This window comes from Helianthus annuus, chromosome 13 (assembly GCF_002127325.2).
Source record: "Helianthus annuus cultivar XRQ/B chromosome 13, HanXRQr2.0-SUNRISE, whole genome shotgun sequence".
Taxonomy (NCBI): Eukaryota; Viridiplantae; Streptophyta; class Magnoliopsida; order Asterales; family Asteraceae; genus Helianthus; species Helianthus annuus.
In genome coordinates, this window is record NC_035445.2 from 99838255 (window position 1) to 99852860 (window position 14606).

The window sequence follows — 14606 nt, forward strand, 5'->3', positions numbered from 1 at the left end:
AAGTGAGTGCTTTTGGTGAGTCGATCTACGACCACCCATATGGCATCATGCCCTTTCTTTGTCTTTGGGAGTTTAGTCACAAGGTCAATCGTCACGTTCTCCCATTTCCAGATAGGAATTTCCATTGATTGTATCATACCACAGGGTTTTTGGTGTTCCGCCTTAACTTGGGAACAAGTTCGGCACTTTGCGACATATTTTACAATATCCCGTTTCATCCCGGGCCACCAATACCTTTTCTTCAAATCCAGATACATTTTTGTAGCTCCTGGATGAACCGAAAATTGGGACTTGTGAGTTTCTTCGAGTATCGCATCCTTTGCTTCACTAAACCGGGGTATCCATATCCAGTCATACATCGATTTAATCCCATTGGGTTTTTCTTCTAATTTATCAACAAACCCCTTTGTTCTTTCCGTCTTTGAATCCATTTCGCTCAAATATTTGATTTGGGCTTCCTTAATCATTTCGAGAAATCGAGGTGTAACTACCATTTTCATGGATTTCACTTGGATTAGCTCCGAGCCCTTTCTGTGTTGTCATTGGACTAAAACTTGTCTAATAGTCTTGTTTCGAAGATACGTTATCTTGGAGTCCTTAATGGCTATGGGTTTTTCAACATAATTCATCCGTTCATCCAACTCGATATCATCGTGGGATACGTAGGACGTTTCATCCGCTAGACACTTCCTTAGTTGAGACACATGAAACGTGTTATGAATCCCTTCCAAAGCTGGCGGTAATTCCAATTGATATGCTACCTTTCCAATTCGGGCTAAAACCTTGAAAGGTCCTATGAACCGCGGACCCAATTTTCCCGCTTTTGGAAATGAACACGCCCTTCCATGGAGATACTTTCAAATACACACAATCCCCAACTTGGAATTCAAGAGGGCGTCTTCTTCGATTTGCATAAGCTGCTTGTCGATCTTGAGCCGCTTTTAATCTAGCCCGTATAAGATCGATTTTCTCGTTAGTTATAGCTACTACGTCACTAGGTGCAATTTCTCTTTGTCCTACATCTTCCCAACATATGGGAGTCCCACATTTTCTTCCGTATAACATTTCATAAGGGGCCATTTGTATGCCACTATGATAGCTATTATTATACGAAAATTCTACCAAGGGTAGACGATCATCCCAACTTCCCCCATAATCCACTACGCACGCTCTTAACATATCTACGAGCGTTTGGATGGTCCGTTCGGATTGACCATCCGTTTGTGGGTGATAGGCGGTACTAAAATGTAATTTTGTACCCATCTCATCATGAAACTTCTGCCAAAATCAGGATGTGAAATGGATATCTCAATCTGAAATAATAGATACGGGTACCCCGTGGCGAGATATAATCTCGTTTACATAAATTTCCGCCAGTTTTTCTGAGGTAGCGGTTTCCCGGATAGGTAAAAAGTGAGCGCTTTTGGTGAGTCGATCTACGACCACCCATATGGCATCATGCCCTTTGTTTGTCTTTGGGAGTTTAGTCACAAGGTCCATCGTCACGTTCTCCCATTTCCACACAGGAATTTCCATTGATTGTATCATACCACAGGGTTTCTGGTGTTTCGCCTTAACTTGGGAACAGGTTCGGCACTTTGCGACATATTTTACAATATCCCGTTTCATCCCGGGCCACCAATAGCTTTTATTTAAATCCAGATACATTTTTGTAGCTCCTAGATGAACCGAAAATTGGGACTTGTGAGCTTCTTCGAGTATCGCATCCTTTGCTTCACTAAACCGGGGTATCCATATCTGGCCATACATCGATTTAATCCCATTGGGTTTTTCTTCTAATTTATCAACAAACCCCTTCGTTCTTTCCTTCTTTGAATCCATTTCACTCAACGATTTGATTTGGGCTTCCTCAATTATTTCGAGAAATCGAGGTGTAACTACCATTTTTATGGATTTCACTTGGATTGAGGCTGATAATCCTTTCGGCTCCGGGCATCGGCCACTACATTTGCCTTGCCCGGGTGATAGAGGATTTCACAATCGTAATCTTTAAGAAGTTCTAACCACCTTCGTTGCCTCATATTTAAATCCTTCTGCTCGAAAAAGTATTTGAGGTTTTTGTGGTTAGAATAAATTGTGCTTTTTGTTCCGTACTAATAATGACTCCATATCTTCAAAGCAAACACTACTGCTGCTAATTCTAAGTCATGGATTGGATAATTACTTCCGTGTGGTTTTAATTGCCTTGAAGCGTAAGCAATGACTCTACCCCTTTGCATTAAAACACATCCCAACCCTTGGTGTGATGCATCATTAAACACAACCAAGTCTTCCGTACCATCAGGTAAGGTTAATATCGGGGAGCTTGACAGTTTCTCTTTCAGAGTTTGAAATGCCCTTTCTTGATCTGTATCGTATATAAACTTCTCTGTCTTCTTCATTAATTTGGTCAACGGCAAGGCCAATTTAGAAAAGTCTTGAATAAATCTCCTATAATAGCCTGCTAAACCCAAAAGGGTCCTCTGGAAGATAAGATCCCATAGGTTAACATAGTGACAACACAAATGTCACTTGAAACCACAGCTGCTACTTCCTCACAGCTGTTGGAAAGATCTCAACCAATCCAAACTCCTCATGTATCCTCACAAAAGGATCATGTTGTAAGCACAGATACACCACAACATGAAGCAGACCTTTCACATGAAAATATGCTTAAAAGCCCCTCTCCCAGAGAAATGTTGCTTTCTACACCACAACCTTCTTCCCAACTTCCATCAACAATATTAGCTCTGTTTGAAGCGATTGAAATTCAGAATCAAAACAGTCCCTCTCACCCACACATTACTGAGAGTATAACCCAACAAATGATTGTGTCTGAACCAATTCAATCTGCTATCCCACAAACAGTTGAGGAGGTTACACCCCTTGAGTTTTATGAAACTTTTGGTGGTAGTTCAAGTGGTGCAGCCACTACAACTGTTAAACCCATTGGTTATCAGTTGGACAGTGGTTACATCATTAAGACTCCCTTGAAGGAAACCACTATTAAGGCTACAACTGTAACCTCTGCTTCAGTGGAAAGTCCCCAGAACCAAGAAAATGGGCATTTATTCTTGATGATATGGAATCTTCTCCTATTATCAAAACAATACAACCATCACAGGTGGGAATTCAGATGATCCTATTAAACTAGGTGATGAATTAAAATATCAAGATTTGACGGATAGAATGTCTACCATTGAAACATCTGTTGTTAAAATGAGAGAAATGATGAAGCAGATGATGGATTTTTCTAAAAGTCAACCTAGCACTTAGCAAATTGCCAATGAGCTTTGGAATTCTGTGCAACCCATCCTTCAAGCTCAGAGGAATTTGGCTAAAAGCAACCACAATTCCCATATGGAACTTATCAGAAATATGGTTGATGCTAGGTATAAAGATACACAAGCAGATGTAAGGGACATTAAGGAACATCTGTTCAAACTTACTGGCTCTACCCCTACACCAATCTTTGAGAAAGATGAAGATGATGATGCCAAAAAGGGGGAGAAAGATTCACTGAGAAAGTTGCCACCTGATTCAAATGCTAAACCAAAACCAAAGGTGCAACAACAGCAAGAGTCAGCTGAACAAAAATCTTCTGCAAAAGCTTCAGAAGCTGGAAAGGAAAAAAGGACTGATGAGATCCTAAACAAGAAAGCTGAAGAGATAGCTTTCGAAAAGAAGAAGAAGAAGAAACAAGATACAAAGGAAAGCACTACTACTCCTACAAAAATTGTATCCTCTGCTAAAACTAAACCTAAACCTTCTCCACAAAAACCACCACAAAAGAAGGAGAAAATAGATTCCATAGCATCATCATAAATTCAACCAACAGTTACTGATACAACAAAAGTATCAGCAGATGTTAGCCAAACAGCTGTTGAGACACCAGTTGTTTCAGCAGATGTTTGTCAAACATCTGCCATGATAATTTACACTACACCACTAACAACCCAACCACCTCCAACATCACAAAGATTCCCCACACATTCACCTTCACCACCAAAACATTCTCCTTCGCCAGAAATCAAGTACACATGCAAGAGAAAAACTGATGTTATATTAGTAGATGATGAGGAGATTAAATCACCAATCCCCGTATCATCTGGCCCCATTCAAAACATTCCATCATCATCATCACTTCCATCCAGAAAACCCACCTCATTCCTTCCAAATGCTACACTACCATTAGTCATTCCCCTGGCAGCTAAATATCTTCTAGAGCTAGCTACTTTTAAAGGTGAAATTGAGTCATTCTTCACAATAGAGGATCCATCAAAAAGATCCTTCCCATCTCTTTATGGCTATATGCAGCCTTAAAACTTAGATGAGTATCTGAAATTAAAAGCAACACAGGCTGAGGTTATTGCAAGAGATAATAGCATTGGGATGGATGACAGGAAATACCAGAGTATATTATCACATGAGCTTAGTAAAGTGAGAAAACTTGAAGACTTTGCTAAGGATCTGAGTAAATCCGTGTCTGAGAAACCAATAAATCCTGAGCTTCAGAAGGAACTGGGGGATGATTATGTTGAACACATTATGAAGCACAAACCATATAAAGCAACCAGAGCTCATTCAAAGACTGGTTATCAGATGCTCTTAGAGAAGAAATCCAAAGAATCATAAAAATACGCAATGATCCTCTGGTAAGGCCAACTTCACCTAACTGGAAGAAAGTCAAACAAGTGGATCCAAATGAGGCATTGAAGCTTAAAAGAATGAGAGTAGAGCTTGTGGCTATTGGTTATGGTTCAACTAGATCCATTACCAGATGGTCTAAACTCAACATAGTTGAGACCTACAAAAGGCTTGAAAAACTTAGAGCTAAAGATCCAAATGTTCCTCAAAAGCCAGTCTATCCGACAACTGTTGCTTTACCTCAACAAACCCATACTCCTAAAAAGCTTCTCTCATCATCTACTTTATCCGCAAATGCCTTAAGACAATAAGCAGACTAATGAGGAAGATGAGCAGAAGTATTTGTAGAACAGAGAAAAGATTAAGACAATAAGCAGACTGATGAGGAAAATGAGCAGAAGTATATGAAGAATAGAGAAAAGAGGCAATAAAGCAGATGATGGAGGACCACATTGACCCTGCTGTTGACTTACTTGTTGCTTAACTCAGAGAAACAGTTTCAAATTTAGTCAGTAGACCACAATCACCAAACTCATCTTCAATAAGTCTTTTCCCAAGAAAACCAGCTAATCAAAAAATAGTAAAGTAGAAGTCATGCTCAGAAACCCAAGTATTGACTTTGATCAGATCAGATGGTAGTGTTGAAGAGGTTAAAATGGATAGTGCATATAATCTGAATGCATACGATCTCCAAGATTTGTTGGACCTTCAACTTGAAAGGGATGATGAAGAAGACATGTCCTCCCTGGACTTTGAACTACAATTCAAAGGACAAATCAGGAAGATGTTGATGAGAAATAAAGATCAGTAATAAAGAAGGGTTTTGGTATCATCTGTAGTATAGGGAGATTTGTTGGATCAGCAGCTGTGACATTGTCTCCAGTAGCATATGTAGTCTGGACACAACATGTAGCAAAGGAGATGTTGCTGGGTAAAAGACTCTTGATTGGGCTTTGGTGAAAGTTGTTGAAGCAGGTGATCGTGTGATCGTAGTTAATGTTTGTTGAAACTTAAGTTGTATTCAAATTCTATTGAATTTTTTCAAACTAAAGATTTTAAGTTTGTTAGTATATTCGTTTGATGTTTTACAACTTCTGTATTGAAGTTTGATAAATACATTTCCAACAGATATGAACATTCGGCAAAGTAAAATAATAGTTCTCGCTTTTTATGATGATTATTTGTTTAGTTGTAAATCAGAGTTCAAATGCATCAACATGCAAGATTTGTGAAAATATCTCATGACTAATTTAATATTAATTAATCAAAAGAAAAACTAAACTAAAAATTACAATATCTATACATCTATCTATACTTTCTATTAAAATGTGGTATGCATAGTTTTCTAAAAACCACTCGTGTTTGCACATGGGTTTTACTACTAGTTTAGATAATAGTAGGATGATCTAAATAATACACAAATACAAGCCATGAAAATACTTGTAAGAAAACAAGAATAAAATACTACATAAATATATGTACACTAATATCCTCAAATTACCACAGAAATGCTAAGACATTGGATATATATATAAACCATACTTATATTATATCCCTAAACGAATAATCGGACAAGCGGATAATTCGGACGACGGATGAATTTATAAAAATATATTCCTAAGAAATAAAATATATTTCAACCGACCAAATAAGACATATAAAATCATTCGGTAAATAAAGGAATATATATAACGTTCACCGATGACAAACGAGCATAGCACCATCACGAGGAGCTACTACGACACTTGGGCGACTTTCGACACAAAAGTATATATATTAAACGACTACGACGACACATCTAAAAATAATATATTTTTAGACACTTAACGAATATATATACTAACGATAACAAAACCCAAAAAGTTAGAATGTATAAAAATTGCTAAGTGATTTTATGTAAGTATATGAACATATTTAAAACCCATACTTAGTGAATATTACCAAGTGTAAGATTATAAACAATATGGACTCATATAATTATTTTGGGCAAGGCCCAATAATCTAAATACATAGGCAAGGCCCAATAACATAAATACATGGGCAAGGCCAAATAACATAAAGACATGGGCTAGTCCCAATAACATAAAAGACATGGGCAAGGCCCAATGACATAAAAGACATAGGCAAGACCCAATAACATACAGCCACGGGCATGGCCCAATAACATAAAGACATAGGCTAGGCCCAATGACAAGCGTGCAAGGCACGAGGACATGTGAAGGGCGAGGCCCATTCATACAGATTTAATAAATACCAGATATATATATATATATATATATATATATATATATATATATATATATATATATATATATATATATATATATATATATATATATATATATATATATATATATATATATATATATATATATACATAGAAACGGGATCAGGAGAAAACGCCCTAAAGTGTAAGAACGGTGAGAACGCATCCTGATGGAACACATGGCGTGGGATATAATCAGGGTGGGAGGGGCTTTTTTGTCTTTTTAATCTTCTTTTTCCCCAATTCGTGTGTCACAATACTGCTTCATTTTTGGCGTCTAAGATTTTTTTTGGCGTTTAGTTAGATTCAATAACTACCTGGCGTTTTACTGGTTTTTTTTCGGATCTGTCTCGTTGAATTAATTGTTTTTGTGTCATATAGATAATTTTCTTGTCGTTATGGCATCCCAGGTGAATTAATCCCATATATGTGATAAAGGTAAATTTTTTGGCGTTCTTAATAATTCACTAATATTTCATAAGATTACAATAAGACGAAATCAAAACAAACTAATAGTCTTCTGTGTGTGGGATTACATCAGAGATGTACCCATCGCTTTGTTCATCACTTTCTTCAGATTCATCACCATCATATTTTGCATTGGCGTATAACGCCATCATCTCGTCTCTTCTTTGCTGCAGCCTATACTTAAATATCATTACAACCCTGGATCTTGCATCGTTCGCAGGTGCTAAATCATAGAGTTGTTCAAGAAGATGTATCTCTCTGTTTTCAGCATTTCGTCCATCGGCAATGAATATTCCACCCCATGTCGATATTGCTTCTTCATCCAACCCCCAACTGCTAATTGTTGGTAGAGGAGTATCGTCAATATCATCATCATCATCATCATCTGCTGGAAATTTTCTATTCAATCTTCTTATTACCTTTCGAGTCCTTTCACAATCGTTGGCCATTTGAACCCCAAGGGCCAGAATATCCCTTTGAACTACTTCATCCATACTAAGTATGGCCTTGATTGTCTTGACCTTCACCCTTCTCCTATCAGAGAACTTTAGGATGAAACGTCTCCCCGACCTCTCAAACTTCCATGCTATTACTTTAGCCATTTTTTAAAGTTGTATGGTGTTTTGGACAATGTGTGGCGTTTTAGATAATGTGTGGAGTGCTAAGAGCACACGGGGTGGTCCATTATACCACCTCTATAACGCATGAAACATAAACAGAACACCGCCGCCGATAAAAAAATAACGCGTTATAATTAAAACGCGTCAAACACATCACGCGTTGAATTTGAAATTGGAACGTTGGTTTTTGACTGTTTGTTAATTTTTTTTGACCGTTTGAAACAATTTTTTTTTATAAATCCTCATTTACTCAATTCAAAAAACAACAAATTATCTCACACTCAATACAAAAAATCAACAAACTCTCCAAATAATTTTACAAGAAACATGGAAGGTTCAAGCAAGAGAGGTGGGGGTTCGAAAAAAAGAGGTTCGGGTACGAAGAAAAATCCCGTAAGACCCAAGGTTCGAGCGAATCTTGGCGAGCCGACGCGCTTTAGGTTGCAAGACGAACCCGACCAAGTCCCACCCTTTCAAACCCAACAATATCCACCCTTTCAAACCCAACAATATCCACCCTTTCAATCACAAACGTACCAAAACCAACCGTTCGTTCCACCGTTTCAACCTCACCAATTTCAACCCCAAACGTATCAAACCCAACCCCACACACTCGACCCACTACTAGAAGACAACACCCTCATCCATCATTTTGCAAGCGCGTGGCATGAACCACAACAAAGTCTTGACGAGGAAGAGGAAGAGGAAGAAGAAGAAGAGGAAGAGGAAGAGGAAGAAGAAGAAAATGATGACGTTCAAGAAATCGCTCCAATCGGCCGACAACATTGGACGAGCGAGGAGGAGGTGTCCTTGGTGAAGGCGTATTTGCGCATCTCGGAGAATAGGAAACATGGCAACGAGCAAAGAAAGGATGCGTTTTGGAGACGGGTCATTTTAGGCAACTTCCCGGTGCAAGGATACGTAACATGGACCAAATGACGTCGAAGTGGACGGATTTGAACGAGAAAATTAGCAAGTTCAACGCTTGTTTCATTCAAAAGGTATGTTTTTTATTAAAGTTTAATAAAAAACAGTTTTTTTTTTTAAAAAAAATACAGAAACAGTTTTATAAAAAAACAGTTTTAAAAAAAACAGAAACAGTTTTTAATTAAAATAAAACAGAAACAGTTGTTTTTAAAAAAAAAATACAAAAACAGTTTTATAAAAAAACAGTTTAAAAAAAAACAGAAATAGTTTTTTAATTAAATAAAACAGAAACAGTTTTTTTAATTAAATAAAAAAACATTTTAAAAAAACAGATTTTTTTTTAAAAAAACATAACTTTTTATATTTTTTGTAGAACCGAAACCCACAAAGTGGAGCGAGCGAGGCGACAATCATGCGACAAGCCACCGAAGAGTATTGCCGACTATACAAAAATAGGACTTTTCCACACGTGGGGGCATGGGAAGTTGCGAGACATCATCCGAAGTGGGTCCCCGTTGAGTTGGTTGACATGCGTGGTCCTACGGCTCCAAAAAAACGAGGCGGTTCGAAAAGATCAAAGACATCCGATTCGGGGAACTACACGACTTCCGCGTCGGATAACTTGCCCGAAATGAACTTAAACGACGACCCCCTTGACGAACCCGATCAACCCGTTGACGACCCCGTTGAAAAAGATACACCCACAAGGCCACGACGCAGGAGAGGTGGTGAATCGTCAAGCAAAGGTAAGGAAGCGGTGGCGGAGTCGATCTTCAGAATCGAAGAGGAGAAAATGACCCAATTCAAGAAGGCCGAACAAAGAAAAGAAACAATTATGTCCCTAAAAGTTGAACACGAGCAGGCGTACAAGGAACACTTGAAAACGATTGAAAGACAAAATGATTTAAAAATCTTGTGTGAAAACCACGCCCATCTCGACGAACCGTTCAAGTCAATTGTCATTCAACAAAAGCGCGAGATTTGCGCAAAGTGGGGTTGGGAGATGCCACCCGTTTGGTTGTTTTTTTTTATTTGGCTATGTAATTTATTTTTTAAGTTTAATGAAATTTATATTTTAGTGTTTTATTGTTAATTTATTTTTTAAAATGAAAATTAAAAAATTTGGGAGTGATAGAATTCCATCACTAGTGATACCACCCCGCCTACATTTCTATCACTAGTGATAGAATGTTGGGTGATGACATGGCATGATTTGATTGGATAGTGGGGGTGATAGAAACTATCACTAGTGAACCACCCCTCCTCCCCTAAGTTGTGTTTACCTGTTCTACTTTTATAATGACCTTTTTTTGTCGCCATGTAGGATGCAATCCTGTAACCTGACAGGTAATTTTGGCGTTTCGAAAAGATAAATAAATTCAATTACCCATGGAGTGGCTTTTAATATAATAAATGTTAGTAACAAAGTTTCTATCGTTTCAATGAACTGTTTGTAGTTACTTTTTGTTCAACTTCATCTGTTTTATGGCTGTAACACGTCCCATCTTTTTTAGAATTTGGCGTTTTGTATTTTCAATGGTGTTTAGATAAAGATGGCACTCTGTTCTATTCTCTTGCACATTGTTTTATACTTTTTTGATTTTTTTAATAATACTTGTCCAAAGTAATTTTATTATAGTTTGGGAGTTTGGCGTTTGTGGCATGATGGTGTTTTACAAGCATTTTTTTAGAGAATTAATGTAGTTTTGTTCTTAGCTGAAAATTACATAACAAACCACAGAAAAAAATTAAAAAAAATAGAAGCAAAAAAATTAAATTAAAAATCCGAATCTTATCTTTCAAATCTTCACTGTCATGAGTCTCTTTCTTCTTTTGAAACTACAAGAACTGTCACAAAATAAATGGCATTTTGGTTTTGATGTGGTTTTTTGTTGTTCGTGTGTTGAAGTTTGTTTGTGGATGTTGGAGACATAGATCGACGACGTGTGGGTGGATGCTATTTGTCTGTCATCTTCATTATCATTATGGAGTCCAAAATAGCGTTTACACTGGGATCGGTCTCTTCTCCTCATTTAAACCATCTTCAAGAACAAAGAAGACAAAATGACATATGATTGTCATCAGTCTCTTTTTCTTGAAATTTGTCCATCTCATGTAGCAAAATCTTACTCCTCTCAGCTAACAAACCATTCGGTGAAACTTTATGCAGAACAATACTGAATATACAAGAAAAGATGTTTGCCATCGTTGATTTTTTTTTTGAACTTTTTGGCATTTTACAGTGAGTGGTATTCAGGAACCACGGTGTTTGTTTTTCTGGTGTCATCAATGGAAGGTGTTGAGACGTTTATTTTTATAGGATGTTTTTGACGCGTAGTTTAGGCAGGATATTATTATAACAATGAATGCAATTAATAAAGTATTCGGTTTTGCTCAGCTTTATCTGTTAAGTCTGTAACACGTCCCATCTTTCAAGCTTGTCGTTTTATATTTAATGGCGTTTTTGTAGGCCAAGACCTTAACTAAAACACAGAAAAAACTACGCAGTAATAAAATTGGCGTTTTGTATTTAGTTGGCGTTTTATATTTAATGGCATTTTATGTATGAAAGGATGTTTACCCTTTTTACCCTTAATGAAGCACGTTCAAGTAATAAAATTGATGTTATTTACGAGAACGCCATCGCGCCAATCTAGTCCATGGATTGTTTTGATCTGACGACCTATAAGCGTTCTCACCGTTCTCACACTTTTCACCATTTTCCCTAAATCCCGACCCTATATATATATATATAGGTACGGGATCAGGAGAAAACGCCCAAAAGTGTGAGAACGGTAAGAACGCATCCTGGCCCAACACGTGGTGCGGATACGATCAGCGCGTGAGGGGTTTTTTTGTCTTTTCAGTCTTCTTTTATTTTCCCAATTTATGTTGCGTCTAATATTTTTTTGGCGTTAATTTTATTCATTAAATATTTAGCATTGAATTAATTGTTTTTGTGTCACATAGATAATCTTTTTGGCGTTATAGCGTTTTCTGGTCAATTTTTTTGGCGTTATAGCGTTTTCTGGTCAATTTTTTTGGCGTTTTGTGGCTTTGTATAATAATTCACTACGAGTCATTAATATTTTCATAAGATTACAATAAGACCAAATGTTTTTTATGGCGTTTAGTCAATTTTTTGGCGTTTAATACATTGACAAGGTGCTTTGCCAGAACCCATTCTCACAGTTTTCATACTACTAGCGTTTTGGTGTTTGTAGTTTTTGGGGTTTTATATAATAATGTATTTTATTTGTAGAGAATTAGATAACAAAACGATAGATAATTTGATAACAAAACAATATAAAGTGAAAAAGAAAAAAAATAAAAAATGGTAATCTAATTTCTCATCTGAATCTTCACTGTCATAAGCCTCTTCTACTTGAATTTGTTTTGGCGTTTTGAACCTTTGAATACCTTAACTAGATGCAAACTTTCCTACATAAACGTCGTCTTTTTTAGATGAAGCTTGTTAGTGGCATCCTGTGTTTTGGTGTGATATTCTCGTTTGGTGTAATGTCATTAAAGATCAACTCTTGCTTGAATGCTATTTATAATAATGGAGTCCAAAATAGCATTTTACACTTGTGTTGATCCCTTCATGCCATGCATATAATCATCAAGAACAAAGCTCACATGATGACATATCACTGTCATCAGTCTCTTTTTCTTGAATATTTATCCATCTCATTCAGCAAAAGATTACAGAGATAACCCCCTCAGAGAAGAATTCATTCAGTGAAAGCTTTGCCATCTATGGTTATTTTAACTAACCTTTTTTGGCGTTTTAAAGTGAGTGGTTTCTAGAGAACATGGCGTTTGTTTTTCTAGGTGTGATCAATTCATTATGTGTAGACTCCTCTCTTATAGGAGTTTTTTGGCGCGTAGTTTAGGCGGGATTTTTTATTATAATAAATGATAGTAATAAAGTAACCGTCTTTTCAATTACTGTTTGTATTTACTGTTTTGTTAAGCTTTTATCAGTTTCTAGGGTGACAGACGTCCCATCTTACAAGTATGGCGTTTTTTTTAATGGCGTTATGCAGACCAACATGACAAAATACAATAATGTAGAAAAAATTAAGCAGGAAAAATATTTTTTGTTATTTCTGGCGTTTTGTAAGCAATAACTTGTTATAGTATTTTTTGGCATTTTGCAAATAAATAGAGAAATATATCATTTAATTATCTTAAAAAAAAGATGATTACACAGAAGAAAAAAAATAAAAATTAAAACTCTTCGTCAGAAGGTACTTTATCCGAGAAGTATTCGTCTCTTGCGTCATCTTCTTCCTCGGAGTCTTCATCTAGACCTTCAATCATGTCATCACCTTCACTTTCATCGTCTTCTTGTTCTTGAAAATTCTGAAGCCTCCATTTGAACATGTTTTGCATTAACGCCATTTTTGAGTCCATTTCTGTGTTCAAACAAGTGGTGTTATGCAATTCTTCCATGAACCCAAGCCCCTGCTGTGTCATGATGTTTTCAAGCCAGTAGTCTTCCTACTCTCCGCTATCATATATAAGGGTCACCATGTCTGTTTCATCATCAAAACTCCATGATGTCATGACAGGGTCCGGCTTTACATCTGCTTTGATTGGTCCAAATTTCCTTGTTAATGCTTTTATAAACATATGTGTTTCATGGCATTCGTTATCCAGAGCGATGACAAGAGATAGGATACCCCTCTGTACCTCTTCTTCCATCTTCAAAATTGCATTGATCGTCCTAACATACACCCTCCTTCTGTTGTCAAAACGCAGGATGAATCGCCTGATTGCAAGAGTGTATCTCCACCAAACGATGGTTGCCTGAAGAAACACCAGGTATAACGCCATAGCTTCGCCTTTCGCATCATAATGCCCATTAATTTGCTCAGTTACCAGTTTTGAATCGACGTTGGCTTCAAGATTTTTTGCTCCCATCTTAAGCGCTAAACGGAGGCCTGCTAAAAACGCTTCATATTCTGCCTCGTTGTTCGTGCTTCGGAAATCTAAACGTATGGCGTATGTAAGATCATGATCATCTGGGCTGACTAAACGGAGACCAGCACCTGCTACATTGTCATTTGAAGCCCCATCTGTGTGCAGAGTCCAGACTCTGTCGTCGAAAACAGGAACAGGGTTTTGGATTGCTTCACATTCTTGTATTTTATCTATGGGTACCTCGGTGGCGAAATCTGCTAAAACTTGTCCCTTGATCGCTGGTCGTGGTCTATAGAGGATATTGTATCCTCCTAGTTCTATAGCCCACTTAGCTAATCTTCCCGCAACATCGGGTTTAGACAAAATTTGCCCCAAATGATAGTTAGTGAGAACTGTGATGACATGACCTGAGAAGTATCGGCGAAGCCGTCGAGATGCATGTACTAGCACGAGGACCAGCTTTTCTATCATTGAGTAGCGCGTTTCTGGCCCGGTGAGCATCTTTCTTATGTAGTAGATTGGGGTCTGGATGTTTTCTCTTTCCACCATTAATACTGCGCCGACTGCTACTTCTGCTGCGGATAGGTACAGAATCAGCGGCTCTTTTTCTCGTGGCGCTGTTAGTGTTGGTAGCTGAATCAAACACTCCTTCATTTGTTTGAAGACTGTTCCGCTTCTGGCGTCCACTGGAAGTGAGTCTTCTTAGCGCAGTTTCGTAGCGTACTTATGAATGGATAAGACTTTTCAGC

General features: G+C 37.5%; 1 protein-coding gene across 1 annotated transcript; it reads left to right on the top strand.

Moving 5' to 3' along the window:
* Positions 1–8936: 8936 nt before the first annotated feature.
* LOC110901394 lies at positions 8937–10301 on the top strand. The gene is made up of 3 exons (XM_035982302.1): positions 8937–9002; positions 9302–9945; positions 10253–10301. The coding sequence occupies exons 1-3, from the start codon at positions 8937–8939 to the stop codon at positions 10299–10301; spliced, it is 759 nt and encodes a 252-aa protein (XP_035838195.1).
* Positions 10302–14606: the final 4305 nt, after the last annotated feature.

Bases quoted from the DNA above. Each gene is read 5' to 3' on its own strand.
- LOC110901394 (XM_035982302.1), top strand. From the start codon at position 8,937: ATGACGTCGAAGTGGACGGATTTGAACGAGAAAATTAGCAAGTTCAAC. The intron at 9,003-9,301 runs GTATGTTTTTTA...TATTTTTTGTAG, and splicing joins ACGCTTGTTTCATTCAAAAG to AACCGAAACCCACAAAGTGG. The intron at 9,946-10,252 runs GTTGTTTTTTTT...GTCGCCATGTAG, and splicing joins TGGGAGATGCCACCCGTTTG to GATGCAATCCTGTAACCTGA.